Here is a 27,233-nt window from a genome sequence, read left to right as displayed (position 1 = left end):
ATGAAAATTATAATTCTTCTTGGATTCCTGGGAGCCACATTGTCAGCCCCAGTAAGTGATTTCATGGTACTACTGATCTCATCATGCAAAACATGTAACAGTCCCTTCTCTTACAATTCTGTTTCTTTTTAGCTTATTCCACAACGCCTTATGTCTGCAAGCAACAGCAATGAGGTTAGTTTAAATAAATTAAAACGATCTCCTCCATTTTTCTTCATGGGTACCGAGTGGAAAGAGATAAGTACCTTCACTTGATTTATCCTGCATCCTGTCCACTAGCTTTTTTATGCATATCCAAACGCATTTCCAAGGTTCACATTTGTTTTGTATACCAGGTTACTTTTAGAATATTATTTTGCCTGACTTAATTGTAAATTTTTCCAAGGCAAAGATAATATTTTCTATGTCTTTTTGTCTACTAACACCTAATACAGGTGTATATAGTTGTTCAAAAGCATAAAATGACTGACTAAACCACAGGATTGGGCAAAAGTTATGCAATACACAGCAGGGGAGACATTGATAAATCCCAACCTTGTTTTCAATTCTAACCTCTAATCACTATAATTCAGTGCAAGCTTAGTGAGAAAATGTCTCATTTCTAACAGGAAACTGATCAACCAGCTCTGACTTGTGCTGTGTTTGTAGTAAACATTGTTCTTAATCATTTTAGCATGTGTTGTAATCTTGTTTTCATATTATCTTTTCTAGTTACTTCTGAATCTTAATAATGCTCGGCTTTTGCCACTACAGCTTCAGGTACTTCACCTTCAATAATTACTTTAAGAAGAACATTTTTCCACTGCTCATTTCTTATGGTATTTTGTATAAGAACAAAATTCTTCCTGATTCCATTTCTGAAATCTTAATTTTTAAAGTTGTAAATTTGTTCTATATATTCTAATGACCATTTGTTTGAAGATTAATGTAAAAAGTATAATCTGATTATCATTTGTTTGTTGAGAACTTGATATAGGCCAGACACTAATTCTCACAATTATGAGATAGTTAAATTAACTTTTATGCAAAGCCATGTTCAACTAGCCAGTTTAGGGGGTGGGGGAAAAGCAAGATTTGAAACCAGTCTGGCAACGGTGGAAATTGTGCTCTTTTATCAACCTCATTTTGCTTCATATTTCTTATGTCCATTGGAATTTAGCATCATTTAATACTATTTGCAAGGCTCATAAGTAGTCAAGATTCTGGGGTTTTTTTAATAATGCAGCACTGGAAATATAGGAATTGCTTACATTTTGTCTCTTTCTTGCTCAAGACTGATTTTAAATTATTTCTGATGTGAAGGAGAATTGCTTTCTTTCTTTCTTTCTTTCTTTTGTGTCCTTCCAGGACGCATTTAATTCATGGATTCCTCCTTTCTCTCGGATTGTACAACAGCAGCAGCGGGCTCAAACTCCTGGACTCTCCCAGTTCTCTTTGTCAACTGTAGACCAGTTTGCCCGATTGCTCCCAAATTATATACCTTTCCCAGGACAGGTCAGTTTTGCCCAAGGAGCCCAGGCAGGCCAACTGGACCCTTCACAGCCTCAATCACCACTGCAGACACAACAGGGCCCTAATCATGTAAGTCAAGCCTCTTCCATCTTGTCCTGAGAAGAGATAACTGCACACTGAATATGAAAATGAATATGAATCAGCTTTGAAATAAGATGAGTTATTGAACAAAAATATTTTCTCATAATATATTTCTACCATCACTGAAACTACTTCCTTATATATTCTGATGTCTAACATGAAAAATACCTTCAAATCAGCTAGCCTAGTATATGGCCATAAATCAAAAGAGTTAAAACAAGTCTGGAATAAGATAATTAGGAAAAATTCATCTTTCAAAAAAAGACAATTTATGTCAACGATGCTTCATATAGTAGATGACCTTCTGTTGTGGAAGTTTACTAATAAAAATGATAAATTTATGAGGGTATTTCAAAAAGTTTGTGGAAAAATAGAATTAAAATATAATATGAATCTTTCCATGAAATTTTCAAAGACCCCTTGTAAAGCTAGATCTATGAAAAGCTGCTCAAGAATTTTAAATAACAAAGTCAGGTATTTTTTAATATAATTCTTTTTCTGACAGGTGATGCCTTATGTCAAAATGCCTCAAGAGCAAACACAGGTAAATGAATAAAATACTACCGCTCATAGAGAGACAGAACTGCATATACTCTCCAGATCGCTTTCTTTTATATTTCTAACTCTCCCATAGCAGGAATATAAAAACCCACACAATGATACCACTGTCCATAAAACACCATTTCTAGGCTGGCGTTAGTCTGTTGATGTTGGTCCCACTTACCAGCTCCTTGAGAATAGTAGGCAGCTAAAGAAAGTCTCCAGGACCCCTGAATTTCCAGGGCATTGCTATGTTGGGTGTAATGAAGCTCACTAAACCCTAGGTCATGTCTTCTCTGCACCTAAAGTGCTGACATTTGGGAGCAACTCAAAAGAAATATCATGGGCTGAGTTTTCCCGACCATAAATTTTGTTTCAGAGGGAATTGCATTGAACTGATAATACATGATACAATGCAGAGATAAGAAACACTTCTCCACATTATTTGGTACTTATGAATTAAATTATGCTAAAAGTATTTACAGGTTCTTGAATATTTCCAATTTAATTCTATATTACAATCAAATGGAAGTGATTTTTGTTAAATAAGATAATCTTAAATGAATGCAAACTAGTAGAATCATTATTGATATGGAAACCCGTATCAATGTAAGGATAATTAATTTTTTAATATCCTAAATTCAAAGAAACAGGGCACCATCAGAGTATAGATCTTTTCATAAAATATTATACCACTTGGCTCTACTGTAATCATAATTATTTAATTTTGTCCCATCCCTACTCCCATTACAAAACAAAAGTTGCTTTTAGGCATTATCTCATTCAATGCTATAAGCATTCAGAGAGTTAGATACATGACAAGGATAATTCATTTTAAGAATCAGGAAACTTAGTATTCATGAAATTAAATTGCCAATCCCGATAAAACTAAATAACTGAGTTGCAATGTTATTCTCCACCCTTTAACCACTAAACCAGTGACTCTCCACCCTTGCTTTACATCAGAACCTGTGGTGGTAATTTTGAAAATTACAAATACATAACCCAGACCTAATGAATCAAAACCCCATGAGTAGATGATAAATGTGATTTTCTTCTAAAATACCCAGTAGGGATTTTGATCCTCAGCCAGGATTAAGAACTACATACAAAATATACTCCTTCTTGAACCATAGCTGGTGTTGTTTTTAACTCTCATATCTAATATAGTCTCTTACTTGATGCAAATAAACAAAACAGCATACAAAACTATTTTATGTACTATGATCCCAATTTTCTATAAACACATATGCACATGATAAACACACAGGGACATATAAGTGGAAGCCAGTACATGATAATAGGGGTGGCAAAATTGCAGGTGATTTTATTTGTTATTTGTCTATTTCTGGATTTTCTTAATACTCTAAAGTGCATGCAGATTATTTCAATTAAACAACAATTAGTAAAATTTTTCATCACTTAAAAAGAATGAGTGTCATTTTTCATTCATTATGGCAGAACTTTTAATACCATGTCCTGCAGAATGATGATTCTCAAAAATATAGGGAAAATGCTACATAGGCCATCCTCCTCTTATGTATTTGCAAAGTAATTTGCATTTAAAGTTTCCAAGGTGTCCTTTAAAGAAAAAAGGCTCTTTTCTTTAGTTGACCGTACTATTTCCTAAATGAGTTTGCCCAAAAAATCTCAAAAACAAAGTCCAGTATGATGTGGGTTGCAAGTTGTTCATAAAGTTCGGGAAACTCTGCTTTATCTGTTCTTTTCTTTATAATTAATAATGTAAAACTGCCAGATATAAAACAGCTTTAATGTAATATTGACATCAGAAGATAAAAAGTAAGGCCTATGCTGATATAATGGAATCTCTTGTATACTTTTCTGTTTCAAATAGATGCCTCAATACTACCCAGTTTACATGGTCCTACCCTTGGAACAACTTCAACAAACAGTCACATGGTCACCTCAACAAACAGGGCAGCAGCAATTTGAGGAGCAGGTACTGCGAATGTTTGATTTTAATTTGACTAGTTCCACCTGAGAATAGAGAAAATTTCAAGGGAAATTCCCAGAGAAAAGAGCATCTGAGTAAACTTAGTGCAAATACTCAACAGCTTGAACTGGTAGGCATAAGAGGATACAGGGCTCTCTCCTGTGTATCACTTGTGTAGACCAATTTGTTAATGCTCCAAGGCTGGATTTTAAAGAATGAAGTCAAAGAGTGGATTCCAATAAAATCAGAGGCCAAAAGCTGGATCACCTTGGAAAAAGAAGTCTTCTCACTTTTAAAATCTACCAGCATCCATTTATATGCATATACAAATACATACATATATATGATTACTAGTAAAAAATAACAAAAAATAACAGCTACCTTGATGTAAGATACCTGTGATCACCAGACCTTGAGAAACAATTTGATACTGTTACACTGAACTTTGTGAACTTACAATAAATTTTTAGAATTCTAATGTAATTTCAGTTGGTTCTTTTAGTTAGAGTGGAAATGTCTTTTTTAATAGTTTAATTGCTATTCTCAAGCCTACTAAAAATTATTCTTTAAGTAAAAGGTATAATAAGTCTAGTTAAGTCATGTTACTTTAAAATGAGAGTTTTATCCTAGAAATTATGTATTAAAAGGATTCTTGGTAATTTTACAATAATTAGTTTTTACTTTTACCACCTGAATATATGAATTTTTTAAAAAGCATTTAATTAACATAATAAGATATACAAGTAAAATTTTAAGTAATCATTTATCACAAACATGACAAAAATCATCAGAGTAAGTCTAATATATTTTTTAAAAATCTGACAGATACCCTTCTATATTCAGTATTGATGCATTTCACAACAAGCACAGCCTGTTGCTAAATGCACAATTTTCATTAAAAAAAAAAAAAATTCCTTGAAACCACTTGCTTTATTGTCTATTAAATCTATAAATGCCCTTCCAGCCAATGAGCACCAATAGCACACCTCTAAATGAATAAAGTTGGATTTATCAACTCACTACAAAGAGAAGAACACACACGTGGGAAACATGGGGTGTTTTAATAGGAAGGTATTAAAATAACGTCTCACAGGACTGGGGCTTGTGTTAGGTGATTTAGGGAGAGTTCAAGAATGTTTTGGTTCACTCTAGAGGGGTTTTTCTTAAGAAATGGGGATAGTTCTTTTTTTTTTTTTTTTGTCTTTTGTCTTTTTCCGTGTCCGGCAACGGATCGCAACCCTCAGTGTTGCCCCCGTACCGGACCGGGGACCAGCAACGGGAACGCAACCCTCGGTGTTGCTCCCGCGCCTTGCTCAGCCAGTGAGCGGGTACCGGTCTGTATGTGGGATCCGAACCCTCGGGCGGGAGCGCCGCCCTTATCCAGTGCGCCACCTGGCCGGCCCCAGAAATGGGGATAGTTCTATGATTGAGTATCTTATGGATTTTTACCTAGAAGGCAAGGATAACAGGGCAAGGCAAAGGCTGTAACTGGTAAAGAAGCACAGTTACTGGTATTATCCATAATGTGAGGATGCTTGGTATTTTTGTCACTTGCACAGTGACCTGGCTTCAGACAGGATTATAAAATTGTCTTGTTTGTTTTAATTTCATCAAGCTCAGAGACAACCTTGTCTGATGTTGATGTTCTAAAGATTTGTTTATCAACAAGAGAACACCAGGGCCCTCCAGGGGATATTAGGAAGCAGTTTCCAGAACTGAAGCAGAGCTCAGTGTCAAGTCAGTTCTCTGATATCAGGAATTGCTTTTTCCTTTCTCAAATCTAAACCGTTATTTCTGTTTTTAAGAAAATAATTTAAGAAGTTGGGATCTGGCCTTCACATCTTGGGCACGAGGGGTGACGATCAACTTTGTATCTCATGAATATTCATAACCAATAAAAAAAAATTGGGGAGTGTTTAACTGCTCTGGGTGGCAACAGAGCATATTTTTATATGTTACTAATTTAGACTTTTTTAAACTTTCTATGTTTTTAGCTTACACCAGGAGGACAGCAGCAACTTGCTTTTTATCCTCTCTTAGGCACAGCTCCTGAAACCGCTGTGATGGTAAGGTTACTTACAACACTGTGCTAGCTAGTGGAAATCAACAACTGGCAACTTACAGGCTCTTGCACTAAAGTTTATTTTAATGTTAACTTTATTACGATTCCTTCAACAATTATTGCTCCTTCCTCTCATAATCTTTTGCCACTCAAGATTCTGTTCACTCAATTCATCAAATATTTTAAGTGCTCTATACCAAGTACTCTTCTATGCACCGTTCTTTAAAAACAAGTACTAAGAAACAATCATGTTTACTGGTATATATTCATAGTCTTTCTAAAAAATAGCTTATGATCTAAAATTCTAATAAAGGTACGTACCTCTTGAATATAATGCTTGCTTTGCATCTCAATCCTGTTGCTTTATTTTCTTGCCAATTTTGGCCTTCTACTTGAACCTATAATCACTTCGTTTTCATTCTCATTCTCTATAGCCAGCAGGAGGAGTGATACCATATTTGCAAAAGGAAGTAATAAACTTTAGGCATGACAGTGCAGGAGTTTCCATGCCTTCAACTTCACCAAAACCCAGCACAACCAATTTTTTCACTACTGCTATAGACCCAACTATTACCCCAGAGCTCCCAGAAAAGAAGGTATAGTAATCAAAAATTCATTTTATGTAAGAAATTGTTGTCTAATGAAAAATATAGAAGTAAAATTAGTGCTTAATTCATAGGACTTAATCATAGAAATAAGACAACTAATGATATAGTACAGTACATGGTTTTAGTCCTGAATAAGGTGGCAAACAATTATTTTTGATAATTAATTAATCAGAATATAACTTAATTTTAATTTAATAAGAGATTCTTATAAATGTCCTTTTCTCACTAGGCCAAGACTGATAGCTTAAGCGAACCATAAGATGTTGTCCCAGTCATTCAGAGTTTTTGGTAGGTATTTGCCAAAAGTCATGCATTAGGTGCCATGACAATTCCTAAATGAAAAGAGAAAAGAAAAAAGTTGTCAGAGGAACTAATGAAGAATTCTTACCAATATGATTATGAAAAACAAGTTAATGCTTATATCTACATACAAAATTATCTATGAGACTTCAATAATTTTTAAAAATTAAAATTAAATTTTGAGAATCATGTCTGCCTATACCATAAGTTTGGTGTAAGCTCTTACAACACAAATGTTAAATATACTAGGTCTATATAAAAGACATTCTATAGACACTCTACACAGAATCAGTTCTCCCGAATTATCATTTCACTTTGCAAGCTAAGCATTGTAACAATGCCAAAATATCTTTATAAGTTTGGAATAAAACAAAATTTCAAAATGATAAAGCATTTACACGATGACGAGAAAATTTCAAATTCCATGACTTTTATTCAAACATAACTTTGATTAATTACTTGTCTTAATTGGCTTGGTTGGCCAATTGTGAGGCTACAGTGGGAATTTGATAGAAGGGCAGTCTGGGAATGGCACCAAAAAGTAAAAACATACACTAAAAAAGCAAACAGTTTGACCTGACGGGCAAAAACTAAAAGACAAAGGTTTTTGATATCTCCTCCCTGCTGCCTATGAGTCTCTTCTGACCCTCCTCTTACGAAAATGAATTCTTAGCATTCTTCAGATAAGAAAAGTTTATAAAAACACGATCAGGAGTGAATAGTAAAGCAATGCTAATTGCTTTAGAAAAGTCTCCTCATTAATATACTGTTTCGTACAATGCAAGTTAATTCAAGTTATTTAACATAAATACTAAAGTAGTTCAGTACAGTGTAGCCTTCGCTCTATGTAGAATAAACGCCAGTGCAAGAGAACTGTCTATTTCTCTAATATAAAATTTATATTATATGTATTATATCTCAATTTATAAAATATCGAGAAAATTTACACAAAACAGCCTAATGGTATTGAAATGCTCTTCTATCTTATTTTTCAGATAAAAAGATGTGGCAGTGATTTGGATATCATTTTAGGTTATTTGCTTCCTGAATGTTTATATTAGTTCTCTGAAATATACAAAATATCTTGGCTCCTCTCCTGACTTCGTTTTTACTTATAAGTGGCATTACACTCTTTAAATATGTCATAGAAAAATAATTCAATCATGTAATGAGTTCTATTTTTACAAAATTATGTTTCTTTTAAAATATTTTATCGCTATATAATCTGGAATGTAACAACACTGAGAATAAAGCTAATATTATTGAATCAATTGGATAATTGCATTAATAAAGGATGAGTCTGGAAAATGGGATCATCCTTGAGGATAACGATATACCGTCATTGGATTTATGATGAGTGTAGTGATTGGGACTGATTAACTAAAACATGTACTTAGCTTTGACATATTCTTATTTCCCCCAGACACATTCAGTTAGCTTCCTTCTGGCACACTCCCCATGAAAATCAGAATTATCTGGAGGCAAATATCGTGAAGTACATGCTCCCAATAAGACATAGCTACATGCAGAGATGTTGGTCCTCAACCAAAAAGATAGATCCCCACAAAAATGTATGCTTGTTTTGGGAAGCAGCATCCCATATAGAGTAAGGTATAGATTCTGGATTTCATCAGATCTGGCTTTCAGTCTGGCTTTGAACCTTCAGCAAGTCACTTAACCTATCTGTCAGTTTTCTCAAGTGTAAATTGGAGATAACAATATTTTTTAGATTTCTGAAAGGACCATATGAAATAACACATGTAAGATACTTGGTTCATACAAAGTACTAAGAAAATGTTAATGTTCCTCCTTTTACATGTGAATATGAGAGTACTTTTAGGTTTGGACGGCTTTGGACCATCAGCTGAAATTCTGAACAAACAGCAAAATTGGCATTTGATATACATTACATATTTGTATGTAGGTGTGTATTCATGTGTGTGATTGTGCACATGAAAGAAAAAATAAGTGAGTGAGTGAGCGAGAGAGTGAACATGTATTAAATGGTTTAAAACAAATTTGGTGAGTATTCTAGGCTTTAAAGTTGAACACAATTTCTAGAATCTTACCTATTCAGCATTTAGTAACATTATGACCCTGGAATCTGCTACTCGTCCTTATAGAAGAGTAACCCAATGCTCATCAATTCTACCTTCATTTTATTTTGTGTCCTTTTTCCTTAAGTTAATGTGTTGAATGAATGTAATTCTGGGTAATTTACCAGTCTCTTAATATTGGACATGACATAGGAAGCCAAACACCAAGACGTCTGATAAAACTCAGATACTCAGCAGCTACAAGAACACTGACTAATATCTATAGGGATTATATAAATGTAGTATTAGACATGTAAGAACATAAAGTTTAAATTCCAACAGATCATGGAATCATTGAAAAAATTACTGAGGTAATGCATACTAAGCTGTTTGAATACTTCTGGAACATGGCAAGTACTCAACTTTTCTCTTTAAGAAAGAAGATAAAGGGGGCGACCAGAGACTAAAGAAGAAAAATGGACATAACATGACTATTCCATTCAAAAGAGGACAGTGGAGAACTCAGGAAAAACTGTAAAACTAATTATTAAGCTATAATCAACTCAAGAGTTTGGCAATATTAAGGAATATAATAATAAATACTTTGAAAAATTTGGTATGATAGTTAAATTTATGTGTCAACCTGACTGAGCTAAGGGATGACTAGATAGCTGGTAAAACATTATTTCTGGCTGTGTCTGTGAGGGTGTTTCTGGAAGGTACTTGTATTAGCAATTGAATCAATAGACTGAGTAAAGAAGATTACCATCACCAATGTGGGTGGTTATCATCCAATCTATTGGGAGCCTACATACAACAAAAAGGTGGAAGAAGGGCGAATTTGCTCTCTCCATTTGAGCTGGGGCATCCATCTTCTTCCGCCCTCAGTTATCAGAGCTCCTGGACCTTGGGCCTTCACACTGGGACTGGTGCTTACTTCAGGTGTGGACTGGCACTAACTACATCACTGGCTTTCCTGGGCCTCCAGCTTGAATATGGCAGATCATGGGACCTACTCTCCATAATCTTGCGAGCAAATTCCTCATAATAAATCTCTTTCTATATATCCATATGTATCTTATTGGTTCTGTTTCTCTGGAGAACACTGACTAATACATATAGGGATTATATAAATGCAACATTAGATATATGAGTGTAAAGTGGATAAGTACTACCTAGATAACATAATGCAGTTATAAATATTAAGAAGTTAAAGAATAAATATTTTAATGAAAACATTAAAGTTAAACTAAACATGCTGAATTTATTTCTTTATTCCAAGCAATATTGAGAGGACCTTTTATTACTCTGGATAGTTTAACTGATTGAATTGAGTGATTCAAAACTGAAAATGAATTGTCTAATCTTTGAATGTCAGTACCCAACCCGTTACAGGAAGATGTTAAGTTTTGTTTAGGTATTCATCTGCAATAACCATGTTTGAATACCTAAATACTATAATTATTATCAATGAGATATTCCACATTTTCAAAATAATTTAAAAAGAAGCTTTAAATTTTATCATTTTTGTTAAAGTTAGGAAAACAAGGGTGTGAAGCTTATAGAAACATCAGCACAATGCATGCAAAGAACTACTGTTTTTGTTTGTTTGAGCCCTGGCATCCCAATTTCCTCCTCCCAGCTCAGTAAGAGAAAAGCAAAGCAAAAGAAGCTGTTAGATTTTGAACGGATTTAACCAGAAAAGTTCAATATAGAATAATTTCTCTAAAATCATCTATATTTATATTTGGTAATCCTTAAAACTTCCCCTACAAATCCTTCCCCACTGAATGCTTCCTATCTAAACATATTGTAAAAGAGAAACATAGAATCCATGCACGACCTCACCCCCAACATTACATCTATATCCAATCTATCATTATAGCATAATAAAACTTTCATATGAATATATTTTAACTTGTGGCTTGATAAATGTACACCTTGTGTCTACCACCCCATGAAGATACAGAACATCTCCAACACTCCCATGAAGTTCCTTCCAGTTTTTTTCTAGCCAGTCTAGTCCCCACTTTCTCATGATAAGCAACTACTTTTCTTTCCTTATGTCATACATTAATTTTTCCTGTTTCTGGACCTTGATATAAATTAAATCATACACTATACAGTCTCTTATGCTTGGCTTCTTTTACTCAACATAATGTTTTTGTGATTCATCCACTTATTGCTGAAGTGGTATATTGTATGAATACATATCCGTTTCTTTATCCATTCTAATTATTGACCATTAGGAATAAAGCTGCTATGAACATTCTTGTATATCTCATTTTGTAAACATATATTTTCATATCTCTTGAATGAATACCAAGAAGTGGATCTAACTCATAGGATAAGTATATGCTATAAGAGATTGCTAAATAGTTTCTAATGTGGCCGTAACATCTTATATTCTGATCAGCAATGTATAGGAATTCCATTTCCTCCACTTTCTGACCCACAATTAGAATTGTCTGTTTTTTTTCTTAATCTTTTTCATGAGTTTCTCTTCTGCCACACATCCCTTAAAAGTTAATCTTCACAGTTTGACCTCAGACCTCCTTTCTTCTCTCTCTAAAAAACTGCTGCATGAACCTTTCTATTGTGAGTTTAATAGCATTTACAAATAATCACTGACTCCTAGACCTATATCTCAGTATACTTGTGGTCTAATGTGTTAAATAGCTCAGAATTCTCTGTCATTTTTAATTTTAGCTATTTTAATAAGTATAAAGAGGCATCTCATGGTTTGAATTTGCATTTACCCAATCACTAACTGTGTTATATTTTTTTCTATGTTTATTGGCCATTTGTGTGTCCTCTTTTTTGAAGGTTACTACTTCTCACATATGCCAATTAACTTTTAAAGAATTTAAGAAAAGAAAAACATTATATTTACTCACGTATTTACCAATTGAAGTGCTCTTCCTTCCTTCCAACAGACATGAGTTTTTATCTGATATAATTTTCCTTTAATCTCAAGAAATTTCTCAAAAATTTATTTAGTTTGTATCTTACTGCTGTGAATTCCTTCAGTTTTTATTTGCCCCAAAATGCGTTTATTATGACCACATTTTTGTATATTATTTTTCTTGTATATAGAATTCTGAGTTTGCAGATTTCTCTTTTCATGATTTAAAGATGTTATTACACATCTTCAGGCTTCCTTTGGTTCGAATGGAAAGCCAGCTATTATTCATATTGATGTTCCCTTATATGCAATGTGTCTTTTTTTTTAGAGCTGCTTTTGAGGCTTTCTCTGTATCTTTGCTTTTCAGTTGTAATTATCATAGTAGGAATCCTATTTGGTCTGCAATGAGGTTCCTGGATCTTTGTGTTGGTTTCTCATTAAATTTGGAGAACTTTGCTCAGTATTTCTTTGATTATTTTTCTGTCCATTTTCTCTCCTTTCTTTTTACAACTCCAATTACATGTATATTAGATTATTTGATATTATTCCTTAGGTCACTGAGCCTATCGTACTTTAGTTTGAAAAATTTCCTTTGACCTTCAGATTCAGTGATCCTTTCTTCTATTATATCCAATCTGCTTCTACTGTTAATATCATCTAATGAATATTTTATTTCAAATTTTAAAATTTTTAATTCTATGATTTTCATTTGATTTTTTAATAGTTTTCTTATCTCTACAGAAGTTTCCTAAGCCCTTCACTCAAATATATTAATCGTATTCCTTTCAATCCTTTTTTTTTTTTTGTCTTTTGTCTTTTTCCGTGTCCGGCAATGGATCACAACCCTCAGTGTTGCCCCCATACCGGACCGGGGACCGGCAACGGGATTGCAACCCTCAGTGTTGCCCCCGCGCCTCGCTCAGCCAGTGAGCGGGAACCGGTCTGTATGTGGGATCCGAACCCTCGGGCGGGAGCACCGCCGTGCTTCCCAAGTGGCGCACTATCCAGTGCACCACCGGGCCGGCCCCCTTTCAATCCTTTAACATGTTTATCCTAGTAATTTTAAAGTTTTTATCTGCTGATTTCAGTATCTAGATTTCTGTGGATCTGCTTCTACTGACTGGTTTTACTTTTGAGTACGGGGTCACATTCCCCCGTTTCTTTCACATATCTAGTTTTGGTTCTTTTTGGGGGGGAGGGAGGGTTATTTTTTTACTGTGTGGTGACTTTGTAAATGATAGAAACTCTGAATTCTGTCATCTTCCTCCAAAGAATGTTGTATTGATTGCATTGACCTTGTAGAGGTCTATTTTGTTTTGTTTTGTTTATTCAAATATTTATTTCACATTTGCCTTAGTGCTAAGGGCAAAACTCAGTCCTATCAGCATGGTCTTTATACCTATGGGGTTGCCTCTCTGGTGTTTCGGTAGAAAGTCTGGAGTGTTTATCAAATTCCTCTAAGCTGGTAGGACTCTAACTCCTAACTCAGTCTCCATGGCAAGGAAAAAAAAAAAGGCTGAAATTTCTGTTCACCTTTTCAGTCTTCCAGCTGTTGTTTTCCCCTGAGCTCTTTAATATCTTGCCTTGCACATGCATATTTCAATGGTCAGCCAAGGATTTGGTGGGAGTATACACACAGATTTTAAGGCTCCCACCTCAGAGGATTCCTTCTATTGGGGACTGTACTCCTCTGGCATCCCCAAAAACCCCCCTGATGCCTCAGGCTAATATGACTATGATTTCCTTACTGAGGTCTAACTGTCTCAATATCCTGCAGATGGGGAATGCCTATAAAGGAAAAGCCAAACAAATATGGATTTCACCCTTCTCACAAGAGTCTAATTTCCTTGAGTTTCTGCCTACATTTGGTCACTGTCCAATGCCTTCAAAATATTGTTTTTTGTGTGTTTTTTCCAGAGTTTATAACTGTTACTAACGGAAAGTTTAGTTCAATATAAGCTCTTTGTCACTACCAGAAGATGCAAATCTATATTCTGAAGGTTTTCTGTAAGTATCTCTTGAATTTCTTTCCCTTTGTCTTCACTGTCACTATTCTCCTGAAGGTCACCTTTACCTCTTAGGAGGATTACTATACAACACCTCTATATTTGCTCTGCTAACATGGAGTGATCATTCAGAAATGGAAGCCTAATCATGTCCCCCCTCTGCTTGAAACCATTTAATTCCAGTTGGTATCTGTTAAGATTAAAAACATCTTTACTTGGCTTAAAAGGTCCACAATCACTTATCATACCTCTGCCATTTACCCCTTTGATTGTTATACTCCAGCAAAAGTAAATTCCTTTGTATTCTGTGAAATATGACATGTACTTCTGATCTCTGAAATTTCATACAATGTTTCCTCTGTCTGGAACACTGCTTCTAATCCTCGCCATTTAGCAAATGCCTAATCAACTTTTAGGTCTTTCAGGTATTTCTGTAGTACTGTACTTCCTCAGCCATTTCACATATAAATTCTATTGTTACTTTTGTTTAATTTGTCTAATAAGCTGCAAGCTCTGGGAAGGCATGGACAATGTCTCTTCCCTGTTCACCATTATACAGTGACTTGCATAGTGCATGGCATATAATTAAAGCACAAAAAATGCTCAATAAATTAATGAATATAACCTACTTCAGAAATAACCTTACTCTCTTCATCAATAATTCAATAACATAAGTAGAAGGGCCAATAGCTGAGTAACCCTGTTTACTAATTCTCCCCAAATCATAACACATGAAAATACTACCAATACATTTTGTATATCATTTCAAATTCTATTAAGAATTTTGCGTATTTGATATATCTTAATAATAAGACAATTATTAATATTTACCTTCTAAGGTATCCCATTATGATAAAAAAATATTTTTGTATCTAGTTTCAGAACTTCCCTTGTCCCAATAAAATGTATCATCTTTTAAAATATGTAGTTATTATTTAAAGTATATAAAACTAAAAGACTATCTTTATTATATAGCAGGCTTTTGTTTGACCGTAACTATTTTAATACAAAAAAGTCTTTTTAATAAAATGATAAAGTTTTTTAAAATTTCTACAGTTCCCTTATGATTCACTAGGTGGATTTTTCTCTAATTCATTTCATGTTCCTTGTGTTGTGGTTAGGATCTGACTAATTCTCAATTCCAGTTACACAATTTACTAGATTTGTAATCTTAGATACTTTTCTTCATCTGTAAAATAGAAATAATTTTATAGTTTATCACATAGGACTATTGTGAATGTGTGTGTGTGTGTGTGTGTATATATATATATATATATATAGTAATTTATGTAAATCATGTCAGTTTCTAGTACATGAGCATTTTCACAATGTTACCTTAAATAGTATAAATTCTTTAGAGTTTGTTAAATACAGAAACCTTATATTTCAATAATTCAACAATAAATTAAGGGTACGATAACTTGAAATTCTGGCCCATGAACATGGAAAAGATCAGATAGGAGACTAACAGGTCAAGTACAAAACTTTTGATATCAACGCACTGCCATATAGAAAGCATCATTTTTATTAAAATTGTTAAAACTTTGTGGCAAGTAGGGAAAAAATGTTGTGATTTTAATGCTGAAAAACTGAGTGGTTATAAAAGATTACAAGACTTGTCCAAGTTAAATCAGTTAGTAAGTGGAGGGGACTGATTCACACCTAGATGCATGATTCTGCAGGCCCCTTTCTTAACTTCTGCGATAGGAGCATGAATCAGGAAAAAAGTCTTTGAGCAGGAGCCACAGGAAGACTATCTACAGAGAGCTATGTGATACTCATACAGACATGTACTATAAAACATGTTTTATATCAAAATATTTAGGTTCTATTCAAACATTCTAGAAAAAAAATAATATGATAGTACATAAAAGGAAGCCTTTAATTTTTTGTGGTTTTATATTTAAATCTCCATTACTTTAACCAAAGAAAATATATATTTTGCAGAGTGGAAGGGAAGTATTGGAATGGGCTACATAAGCTATCTGTAATTTATGTCCAATATGGCAATTTCTACCATTTAAGCTACATAAAATATGTCAAATTATTAATAAAATTTGGTATAAATTCAAATTATACCAGTAAAATCATATTTCCTGAGTGGGGACAGTTAATATACAGGGCTTCTCAGTTGTTGGCCTTTGAGTTTTAAGATATGGTGTAGTATAACTGTAAAGAACACCACAAAACGTACAAGACAGGTCTTAAAGAGCTTAATTTATTTATTCCGTAAGTACTTATTAAGCACATACTTGGTGCCAGTGTGAGCCGGGCCCATTCCAGTGAAGAGTATAGTGGACATGGATTATCTGGTTGTGGCTCTGGCACTTTGGTACTAACCCCAGGAAGCAAGAGAACTCTGCAAACCCTTTTTAACAGCTGGGTGCCAAGTATTCCATGGATATTGGGGAATTGACAACCACTCGGATTCTACAACATTAACACACAGGATTCTAATTCTTTTGCAGGAATCTACAGCCACTAAGTTCACTTCTACTTGAATACATAATGTTTGGAGAGGCTTTGAAAACAATTCAAGCATTAATTTTTCTGTGTCCATTACCTTAGAAGGAAGACATCACAGTCTTTTTAAAGTAAAAAACTCCTCCTTAGTATTGATATATATGCAAGCCTGGTAAAGGTTAGATCATTTCTCTTGGTTTTCTTTTTTTTTTTTTTTCCTTTTTGTCTTTTTTTGTGACCGGCAACGGATCGCAACCCTCAGTGTCACGCCCGTACCGGACTGGGACTGGCAACGGGATCGCAACCCTTGGTGTCACGCCCGTACCTCGCTCAGCCAGTGAGTGGCCGGCCGGTCTGTATGTGGGATCCAAAGCCTCGGCGGGAGTGCCGCCACGCTCCCAAGCGGCGCACTGTAGCAGTGCGCCACCGGGCCGGCCCCTCTCTTGGTTTTCAATTCACAGAAGAGAGTGATGATTGTTTTCCTAAATAGTATGCATGTATTAAACGTTTACAAACTTTGTAGTCAATATATATAAAATATTTCTGCTCTTTTATGGAGGTAATAGTGAGTTAATCCATTGCTAACGCTTCCCATAATGTGGCTCACAATGCGCATTTCCCTATTACTAATTCTAATCTTTCAATTTAAGGCTTTAAGTAGTTAGTTGTTAAACCTGTTCTTTACGGTGGGTATTCTTATGTAACACTCAATCTGAAAGTGTTATAGTAGAGAGAGTACAGATGGGTCATCTAACCAATTCCATTGGCTACACAAAGATCCTCTCTGCTACATCTTAGTCTGTGACCACCCAGCATCTCCTTGAATATCTGAAGAGATGAGTATTTTTAATCTTTAAAAAGTTTTTCTTTAGAAGGTATTTTAATATCTTGATATATTAATTTTTATTTCTGCCATGTGAATCCCCCAAAACAAATCCATAATCTCTTTCACGTGAAAAAATCCTGTCCAACTTCTCTATCCAGGCAAGACATCCTAGCTGCTCTCCCTTGAGTCACTCTTGTCCTTTAAAGAACAACCACATGCTCAAGACTTTGCACAGAGATTTTTGTAGCTATAATTTTTGTACTGTCAGTCTTTTATTAATGAAATTCTAGCCATTTGAGCTAATATTAACACAAGAAAGTAGCTTCTACTGCATAAATTCAGCCAGAATTATAGTTTGTTAGACAATATTTGGTGGTTGTGGAGGTTACACAACCAGATCATCAACCAGAAAGAATAATTATTCCTACCTGATGCTGCTTGGTTTCAAAATTTCCCTGCTTATATTCAGATTCAACTAACATATCAAGCACCTATCTGGTTCCAATTACTATTTAAGGTGCTTTCATATACCTTTAAATTAGCTGAAGAACCTAATTATCCGAGGAACACTGAGGATGTGTGGCAGGAAGAAGTCTGATCTACTCAAAGCTACTCGCAAAGGGTGTCTTAAGATGATGGCTTTGATGCAGCTGAAACCATCATTTATGAAGTCAGACACCATGATAAGTGTTTTTATATATTTCATTTTATTTCATTCTCTGTTCCAGAGAATTCTCTTTACAGATGAAATAATGAAGGCTCAGAGAGTCTGACTTATTTACAACTAATAAAGAAGAGTATCTAAAAATCTAAATACTCATCTACATATCACATCTATAACTCTCACTACCTCATGTAGCTTCGAGGGATCCATGCTTGACTTTGTTATCCCTACTGCCTTATGGTAGCTAGACTTTCAGAAACAATATTGCTGTGGCTTTATGCAACCTGGTAGCTTATCAGGACTGCCTGTGGACCAACACAAAAGAAAGCCAAAGATCAAGAAAGCAAAACGTGTCCATTTGAATCCAGTTCAATATGATAAAGTCATACCAACGTTGGAAATGTATAGCTTCTTTGTGTTGGATTTTTCTGTCAAAGTACTATCCTGGAAAAGTAATACCAAAACCTTTCACAAACCTAGAGCTGACAGCTTCACCTTGAAAATGAACCACAAATTCAAGTACAGCTAACAACTAGATGGTTTTCAATGAGAACATTTTTTCTCTTCCTCACCTACCTAGATTCTCTTAAAAAAGAATCTGTAATGGGGAGATTACCCTTGAAAGATAAAGCAAAGTTTCCCCTTAAGAAGATAAATTCATGGCTAAGAGAAAAATATTCCATCAATTCAGCTAATAATTGCTCATTATCTGCAATGTGCACAGCATAGCATTAAATAGTGTAGAGTCAACTGACTTAACACTAAATATTTTAAAGACTTTGGAAAAGCTTACACACCAAAGGCATGAAAACAACTGTCACATGGTTTGCATACATATTTGCACACATGTAAGGATCAGGCTTAATTACTGAAAATTGCAACTATTTTAAAATTATAACTGAAAAAGAATGCTTTCCATATGTTAAGTCTGGGGTCAACAATGTCTTGCACTGCCATACTAAGTAATAGTTTTTGATCCATTAGTCTAAAATTATATATCAACCACAGCACCAGAAAGTATCCTGCAGTTGCTTAGTGAACTCCACTATGACAACATTGAATTTTTCATACAAATCAGACTTTCTCTCTCCAGATTAGAATCCTCTTATCTTTTAACTTATTTCATAAAGCAATTCCTTCCCAGTTTCTTAGGAACTAGTCAAATGCATATTCTTTGAACAATAAATATGTATTGATCACCTATGATATGGCAGTCATTATGCTAGGCATTGGACACCTAACAACTGAAAATGCGTCATCCTTGCCCTAAAGGAGCTTACAATTCAATAAGGGACAAAATGTTTTAGAAAATAATTTTTTCCAATATTTGATTTTGAAAATGCTTAAGCCTTCAAATTAGTAGGGATAATACACTGAACAACAAATCACATTTAATCTAAATGAACCAATTGTTAGCATTCTGCCTCTTTTTTAATCTTTTTCTGTGGTGAAATAAACTTTGTTGGTCAATACTAGATTTTAAAAAGAATAAATTAGAATAGAATGGAAGAGGATAGAAAAGATTAGAATATAACAGAACTTACCTGAAAATGAAATAGAATAGAAAATTTCAGCATGTTCTTCACGTAGCAAGGTAAGAATTGTTTTATAAACCCTCATCTCAATTGTGTGTCTGCATGTGGGCACGCACTGAGTTATGACATGTAATATAATGTTTTTGTTTTTGTTTTTTACTGTGGCTTCCATTTTAAAACTTTGAAAGCCACTTTAGAGGATCATTATAGCATTACTGAGGAAGATGGATTGAAGAGGAAAAATGCTGGTGAGAGGGAATCTAGTTAAGAGGATATTATAACAGTCCAGGAGGGAATGAAGAACTAAACTAAGAAACTGGCAATAGATATGAAAGAGATTGATTCCAGGAACACACAAGAAGGGTAATGTTAACCATTTGATATGCAAGGGAGGGCACAAGGAAAGAACAGGGTGAGTCTCCAATTTCTTGCTTGGATACTGAGTGATGGATGGCCATCAGCTGAGGGATTAAATAAAGGTGTGAAGCAGATTTGGTGGGAAAAATAATAAGTTCAGTTTTGAATAGGATGGGTTTGAAGTAGCCATCAGACGTTTAAATGGATTATGCAGTTGGATAAAACATTCTGGGAACTGGGAAATGGTGTTAGCTAAAATTATAGTGTATGGAGTCAGAAGTAGATTATATTATTCAGAGCAAGTTAAGACTAAGAAGATAAAAGGTCAAGTACAATAAGCTGAGGAAAAAGAATCAGCAAATAAGACTTAAGGTTGCTATCAGAAGAAAAAGAACAGGGAAAAGTGGTTTTAAGGAGCCAAGAAGGAGAAATATAGGTTTCTACATGAGAATAGTCACCACTATTAAGTCGAAAAATGTGAAATGACACAAGGACAGAAAAGCGTTTATGGTTTTTCACAATTAAGTGTTAACTGGCAACTTTTGTTAGAGCAATTTCAGATAACTAGAAGAAATTGAAATACAGGTTTCAGGTAAAGAAGTAGATAGTATGTTACACACACACACACACATACACACCTGTCATCACTAGCCCTAGGGAAATCTGTTCTGATTCCATATTGTTCAAGATGAAAACCAATATACAATAGCACACCAAGTGTAATAAATTAGGTTTCTAATTCATGTAGTTTTCTTTAAATTACTGAGATAAGGTTAAATCTTAACTTATAGGTAAATAAAGCTTAATGTCTCTGAGTTTGAGCTGAGTTTTCTAACCTTCTGCTAAAATGATGGTACAAAGAGCTAGTTAAGAGTGTATGTTTTGAAACCAAATTACTGGTGTTAAATACATTCTCTGCCAGAGTGCTAGTTATAATACCTTAAACCAATTACTAACATTCTCTAATTCTCATTCTCTTTATCTGTAAGATGGGATGGTGTTGATAATAGTACTTTGCTCTTGTTTGTTTGGCGTGGTTGTTTTGAGGATTAAATGGTATAATATAAAGCACTTAAGTTTGTGCTTCAACACTTACCGTCCTTAGGAAATGTTAGCTATTATTATTTTCCTGACTTCTCTTGAGAACTGATTCCTAGAAAAGATAAAAGAAAGAAAGAGAAGGGACTTTGATGCACTACTGTAATTTGGACTGTATAATCTCTGTGCAGGATCAATATACAAAAAAAAAAAAAAAAAGTAGTGCTTCTATACATCAACAACGAACTGGAAAAAAAATCAAGAAAGCAATCCCATTTACAATAGCCACCAAAAAATAAAATATTTAAGAATAGATTAACCAAGGAGATAAAAGATTTCTGCAAGGAAAACTACAAAACACTAATAAAAGATATTGAAGAGGACACACAAAAAAATGGAAAGACATTCTATGCTCATGGATTGGTAGAATTAATGTTACGAAAATGATCATACTACCCAAAGTGATCTACAAATTCAACACAATCCCTATCAAAACACCAATGACATTCTTCACAGAAATAGAATAACAGGGCCAACCCGGTGGTACACTGGAGAGTGCGCCGCTTGGGAGCGCGGCGGCGCTCCCGCCGAGGGTTCGGATCCCATGTGGAGACCGGTTCCCACTCACTGGCTGAGCGAGGGGCAGGCACAACACTGAGGGTTGCGATCCTGTTACCGGTCAGTAAAAAAGACAAAAAGGAAAAAAAAAAAAAAGAAATAGAGCAGCAATCCAAACATTCATATGGAACAACAAAAGATCTCGAATAGTCAAGCAATCCTGAGCAAAAAGAATAAAGCAGGAGGCATTACACTATTTGACTTCAAAATATTACTTCAAAGCTATAGTAACCCAAACAGCATGGCACTGGTATAAAAACAGACACATGGATCAATGGAATAGATTAGTGAACTCAAAAATAAGTCCAAATATTTACATGCAACTGCTCTGACAAAGGCACCAAAAATGTACATTGGGGAAAGGACTGCCTCTTCAATAAATGGTGCTGGAAAACTGGACATCCACATGTAAAAGAATGAAGCTAGACCACTATCTCTCACCATATGCAAAATCAACTCAAAATGGACTAAAGACTTAAATGTAAGACCTGAAACTATAAAACTTCTAGAAGAAAGCACACAGGAAATGTTCCAAGATGTAGGCCTAGGCAAAGATTTTATGAATAAGACCCAAGATAGAAATTGAACTCAAATATGCAATACTCTTGAGAGCTCTCAAGTGATAAAAAGCTCAAGTTTTATGACTCTTCACTACAGTGTATACAATATTCATGCATATTTAAGGTGATTCTTGAATTTTTTTTGAGGGCTCTAGTCTTTAGTTCAACACTTGATGATTATACCCTTAGTGCTGTGAGTGCATATTAATTGAACAACAGAGTATAGTATTCCGTAAGGTAACCAAGATGCTTTGATGCTCCAAGATATGGTTCATTGACCTATGAAACTCTAACCCTGACACTAAAAGCAAAGAGCTGAAAGCAGAATCATGCAAAAGATTTTAATCCCATCTTTAACATTTTTTTTTTCCATTTTGTCTTTTTTCGTGCCCGGCAACGGATCGCAACCCTCAGTGTCACGCCCGTACCGGACCGGGACCGGCTACGGGATCGCAACCCTCGGTGTTGCTCCCGCACCTCGCTCAGCCAGTGAGCGGCCGGTCTGTATGTGGGATCCGAACCCTCGGCGGGAGCGCCGCCGCACTTCTCAAGCGGTGCACTGTAGCAGTGTGCCACCGGGCCGGCCCCCATCTTTAACATTTTTAGATTCTTTATTTTCTCAAAATCCCAACACTACCAAACATGCTTTCCAATAGATTATAATCAATACCAATAGAATACTTTAAGATATTTTTTAATTATGGAAGTTAAAGAAAAAAATTTTAAAAAGAGCATGAAGCAACATTATGTGAAGTGGTAAGCTTCAAATGCACAAGCCAAACAAAATTTGAATAGAAAACCACAAAGGCATACATTTGGTAGTCAACCAGCCAAAGTTTCCATGAAACTGTAAATGTCAGTTATTCCCCAATTTCAACACACTGTGATAGTCATGATCCAACTAAGTAATAACTGATCCCAGGGAGAGGCCTTCAAGCCACAGACTTCTTCATTCCATTACCTTCTGAGTATATAAAATAGCCAATCACCTACCATTTCTCACAACATCACAGAGAAGGAGCTGAGTGGAAAGATTGAGGTAAGAAAGGTCTTAAATATCATTGTAAACTAAGATTTTTATCTCTTATAGATGCATATTATATATATATATATATATATATATATACATTTCTACAAAGGGTCAAAATTAAAATTATTGAGACTATCATGTAAGAGTTGCTTGAATTTGCAAACTTAGTAAGTAATTAAACAACCATTTTGAGTATTTCTGTTTGCAAAACTTTTTCTTAAAATCACCATACTGCCATAGGAAGTGCATATTTTATAGTGAACATAAATGAATCTTTGTAGGGTTGGGGTGCTAATGGCTGGGAGGGCATAAGCTCAGGTTCATCATTTTGAATTTTATGAGCCTCAATTCAGCAAAAAGAGGGAATATTTATTGCCAGTGATTCTCTGAAGTATGAACAAGTGACAATTTACTTGGGGCCTCCTGTTTTATCTTTAAAATATATTTGTATTCCCTTCTATAATGTATCATGTTCATTTTAATATAAAAATTACTTGGTTTTTTTTAATTCCTTGAATGAAATTGATGCTCTAGGAAGTTGCATCTAATTTATTCAGAACATCATTTAGTCTTTAGCACACAGCAATATACTGCTATGGCTATTACAGCTTGAGAAGTAGAAAAATGAAAGAAAGTAGTTGCTAATTATGCTATGTCCTGACGATGAAGCATGATTTGAAAGAGTCTGCCATATGGTTTACTTACTTCTTTGCTTAATGTGCTTTTGAATAATCCTGGAAACCAGTTGAAAATCACTGTATTGTAAAAGCTTCACTTGAAATCTATCATCCCCAAATTATTTCCTTGATCTGTCTCTTTCTTCTTCTATATGTTGTCAATGTTCCATAATTTCTAAATACATATCACACTTTACATTATAAAAATATCTTTATCTGTCTTTCCTTAAGCAGCTTCTGTATGGAAGAAATCATACTTTATCATTGCATTCCTGACAGTGCCTAGCACAATGCTTCACACATAGAAAGCAGGCTCTGCGTGTGTATGTGTGTGTCTGTGAGAAGTGTGTGTGTGTGTGTGTGTGTGTGTGTGTGTTTATAATTTTTACTCAATTTCCTACTGCCAATCTGCCTAAAGAATTCTGAACTTGATTGGAATTTTAAGTTCCTGTCATTAAAATCACTACATCATTGGGTATTCTTTAATCCTACTTTGAATTTTGATCAATGTGATCAAAAATAAAGACAGACTTCTAAACTATGCTACATTGCTCTTTTACGTTTCATTCTTCTGTCTCATAGATATGTAGGAAACATTAGAAGGTTATGAAATCTCCTTAGAATCTTCATTAATCATCTCAAAGTGATCTCAGAATGATAATGATTTGAGAAACCGATATTTTCCTCAATGTAAAAAGTCAAATTAAATAATCTTCAACAAACTTTTAATGTATTGACCTGTACAGTGTGCTAATTAAAGGTCTATAAAATAGGGACTTTCTCAACTGTTATATACCCAAAGCCTAAAATAAAATCTGACAAGTCAGCAGTTATCAAGACTACTTTATGAATGAATAAATAATTGAAATACGAGGCCAACTCAAGAAAAGTCCCTTAACCAATCTCCCTTTCCAACTTCATTGCCTTTCTCAAATCCCCCTCTGTGCTCTCTAATATCTACCACATCTACACTATGACAAAGAGGATTAATGACTAATGATGACATCTTATAAAGAAAAATTCCCATTAATGTACAAAATCAAGTAATATACACATGCTTATTATATTAGTGAGAAAATGTTTTAAAAGAAAATGCAAAATTTTCTATGTTTTATTGTATTCTCCATTATATAATATAATCATTGATTAAAGATTTAATTTAGCTTAGTTTTCTAAATATTTATTATCAATATTGTAACTGATACATTATAACAGTGTGTATGATAACATAAGGAATCTATAATGGAAATTAAAATAGAATAGAATGCTTTGGAAATATCTTTCCCAAATGTCAACAATAGATTCTTCTGAACAGCATGGATTATTATGGGTTGCCTGGAACCAATGCAAATTATTCTGTCACATAAATTAATTTTGTGGATATTTTTACATGGAATGTTGTTTTGAACTTTCTGAGATCTCTAAATAACTGCTTACCCCCACACCAACATTCTCTCTATAAACTGTGGTATTATTTTATTTCAGAAACTTTACTTTTATTACTGAGTACAGAGAAGTGTTATTCTTAAATAACATGTGAATGTTTAATTTAAAAGAACTGATGTAATATAGCTATAAAATTGCAAAACACCTTTGATTTTACATTAAAAAAAAGTCTTCATTAACAAATAGATTAATGCCCTAAGATTATAAGTGACTTGCCCAAGGTCAAACAGCTATTATTTACATAATCTGTACTAGCTGAATCTTCTGAATTTAATATTTGGTTTTTCTGCTGACTTCTAGAATATTTCTGAATAAGATGAAAGTTCTTCTTCTGATTACAGCCATCTTGGCAATAACTGTTGGTTTCCCGGTAAGTACTCACTTCTACATTCCAAAATATTTATGCATTTTTTGTTCTAACTCATGAATCTTAAGGAATTTTGTCCCTCCACACACTGTACTCTACTTTATAAGTACAGGTAACACTTGCCTCTTTAACATTCTATTCCAGAAAATATTATAAACCGTAGTCACATTTAAATATTATGAATCATAATGCACTGTTCAGTGCATAATTCAGTCCCATATAGCCCTGATGCAGTGGTGGATTTGAGCCATTTAAGAATACATATAAACACTTTTTGGGAAAATAGTTTCTATAATATTTCTTAGACAATCAAATCCAAAACTTTTAAAAAGTGGACACTATGAAACAATATTAGGTAGTAGAGTCAAATTATTTCCCTCATGAATACATATATATTTCTTTGTGTATTTTTATCACCCCGAGCTAAATTAACTTCACTGTTTGAGCTGCAGGTCTCTGAAGACCAGGAACGAGAAAAACGAAGTGTGAGTAACTTTTTCTCTTCTTTACATATAAACTTTCCACATGATATATTCATAACTGTGGTTAAAGACATTCATTTATCCAGACATACCACACTCTAGAGAGATTACTAATGAGTTTTGGGTATTAGTACTTCACAGAGGTTCAGACTTTGAGGATTTGAGCTCTGCTTGTGTAAAGGGAATCATCTGGGCATCTCAAGTAACACTGGGACCAAGACTGAAATTTGGATCACTCTGAAATGAATTGAGTTACAATATTTTTTACTAGAATTCTCTCACCTTATGAGGGCTAATAACTGCTCATGCCTCCAGACTGCATAGCTCGACAAAGCCCATTCAGAAGAAGGTAAAAAAAAAATAATTAAAACTTGAGAATTAGGAGATATGGGCCAGCTTTGATGATCTTACCAGTGGCAAATTCACTAAAGGAATATTTTGATCTAAACAGTTAACAAAAATGTTTAAGGGGAAAGAAAATAAATTTGAAGAGAGAAAGTCTTGTTTCGAGATTTATGTTTGTGGAAATTCTGTTACCTAAAAAGCATGGTTTTGAGGAAAAACTATAAATAGAATATTAAGAATGCAGAAATTGGTAGTGATATAGACAGATGACGGGGAGGGAAAGAGGAAAGAAAGAAACAATATGAAGAAGGAAAGTGTTTCTAACACATGGTTTGAGTAAAGACCTTATGTGAGAGCAAAGGGGGAAATTTTATGATACTTCACACCTCCCCTCTTAGGCTTATAGTTATAGAAATAGTTATCCAAAAAAAATTGGCTTTGAATACAAAGATATAGGAACATGTTTATCTCTAAAATAATTTTCTAAAAAGTAATCAAATTTCTCTTCATAGTATACACAGAAACGAAAAAATGATTTTAGAGTTTCTAAAGTCTCTTCTTAAAAATGAAGACCAACATATTACAAAAAAAAGCTGCTTTATTTCTCTTTTTTGTAAAGCGTAAAACAAGACTTTTTAATTTCTTTCTTTCAACAGGTCAGTGAAAGCGATGAATCGTCTGCAGAGATTTATGTGCCCCCCTACCGATATCCATTTGGCCGATATCCACCACCATTCCGAAGATATCCATGGATTAGAATTTTTTTTCCTGATTTAATACCTTTGTCTGACTCTGCAGCTACCCCTCCTAGTGGAAAGTAA

At 34.3% G+C, this 27,233-nt stretch overlaps 1 protein-coding gene across 1 annotated transcript; it reads left to right on the top strand.

Annotated features, from left to right (window-relative positions):
- Positions 1-27,233, top strand: LOC103597905 (odontogenic ameloblast-associated protein-like). Its single transcript, XM_008581788.1, is given in 12 exon segments — positions 1-51; positions 133-174; positions 712-759; positions 1,348-1,581; positions 2,099-2,137; positions 3,989-4,093; positions 4,913-4,960; positions 6,082-6,153; positions 6,584-6,745; positions 17,836-17,963; positions 25,519-25,588; positions 27,069-27,233. Coding segments are annotated over 12 exon segments (1,164 nt in total).

The sequence above is a fragment of the Galeopterus variegatus genome, unplaced genomic scaffold (assembly GCF_000696425.1).
Source record: "Galeopterus variegatus unplaced genomic scaffold, G_variegatus-3.0.2 Scaffold2460, whole genome shotgun sequence".
Lineage (NCBI taxonomy): Eukaryota > Metazoa > Chordata > Mammalia > Dermoptera > Cynocephalidae > Galeopterus > Galeopterus variegatus.
Note: the sequence above shows the minus strand (reverse complement) of the source record. Positions and strands in the feature narration are given on the sequence as shown.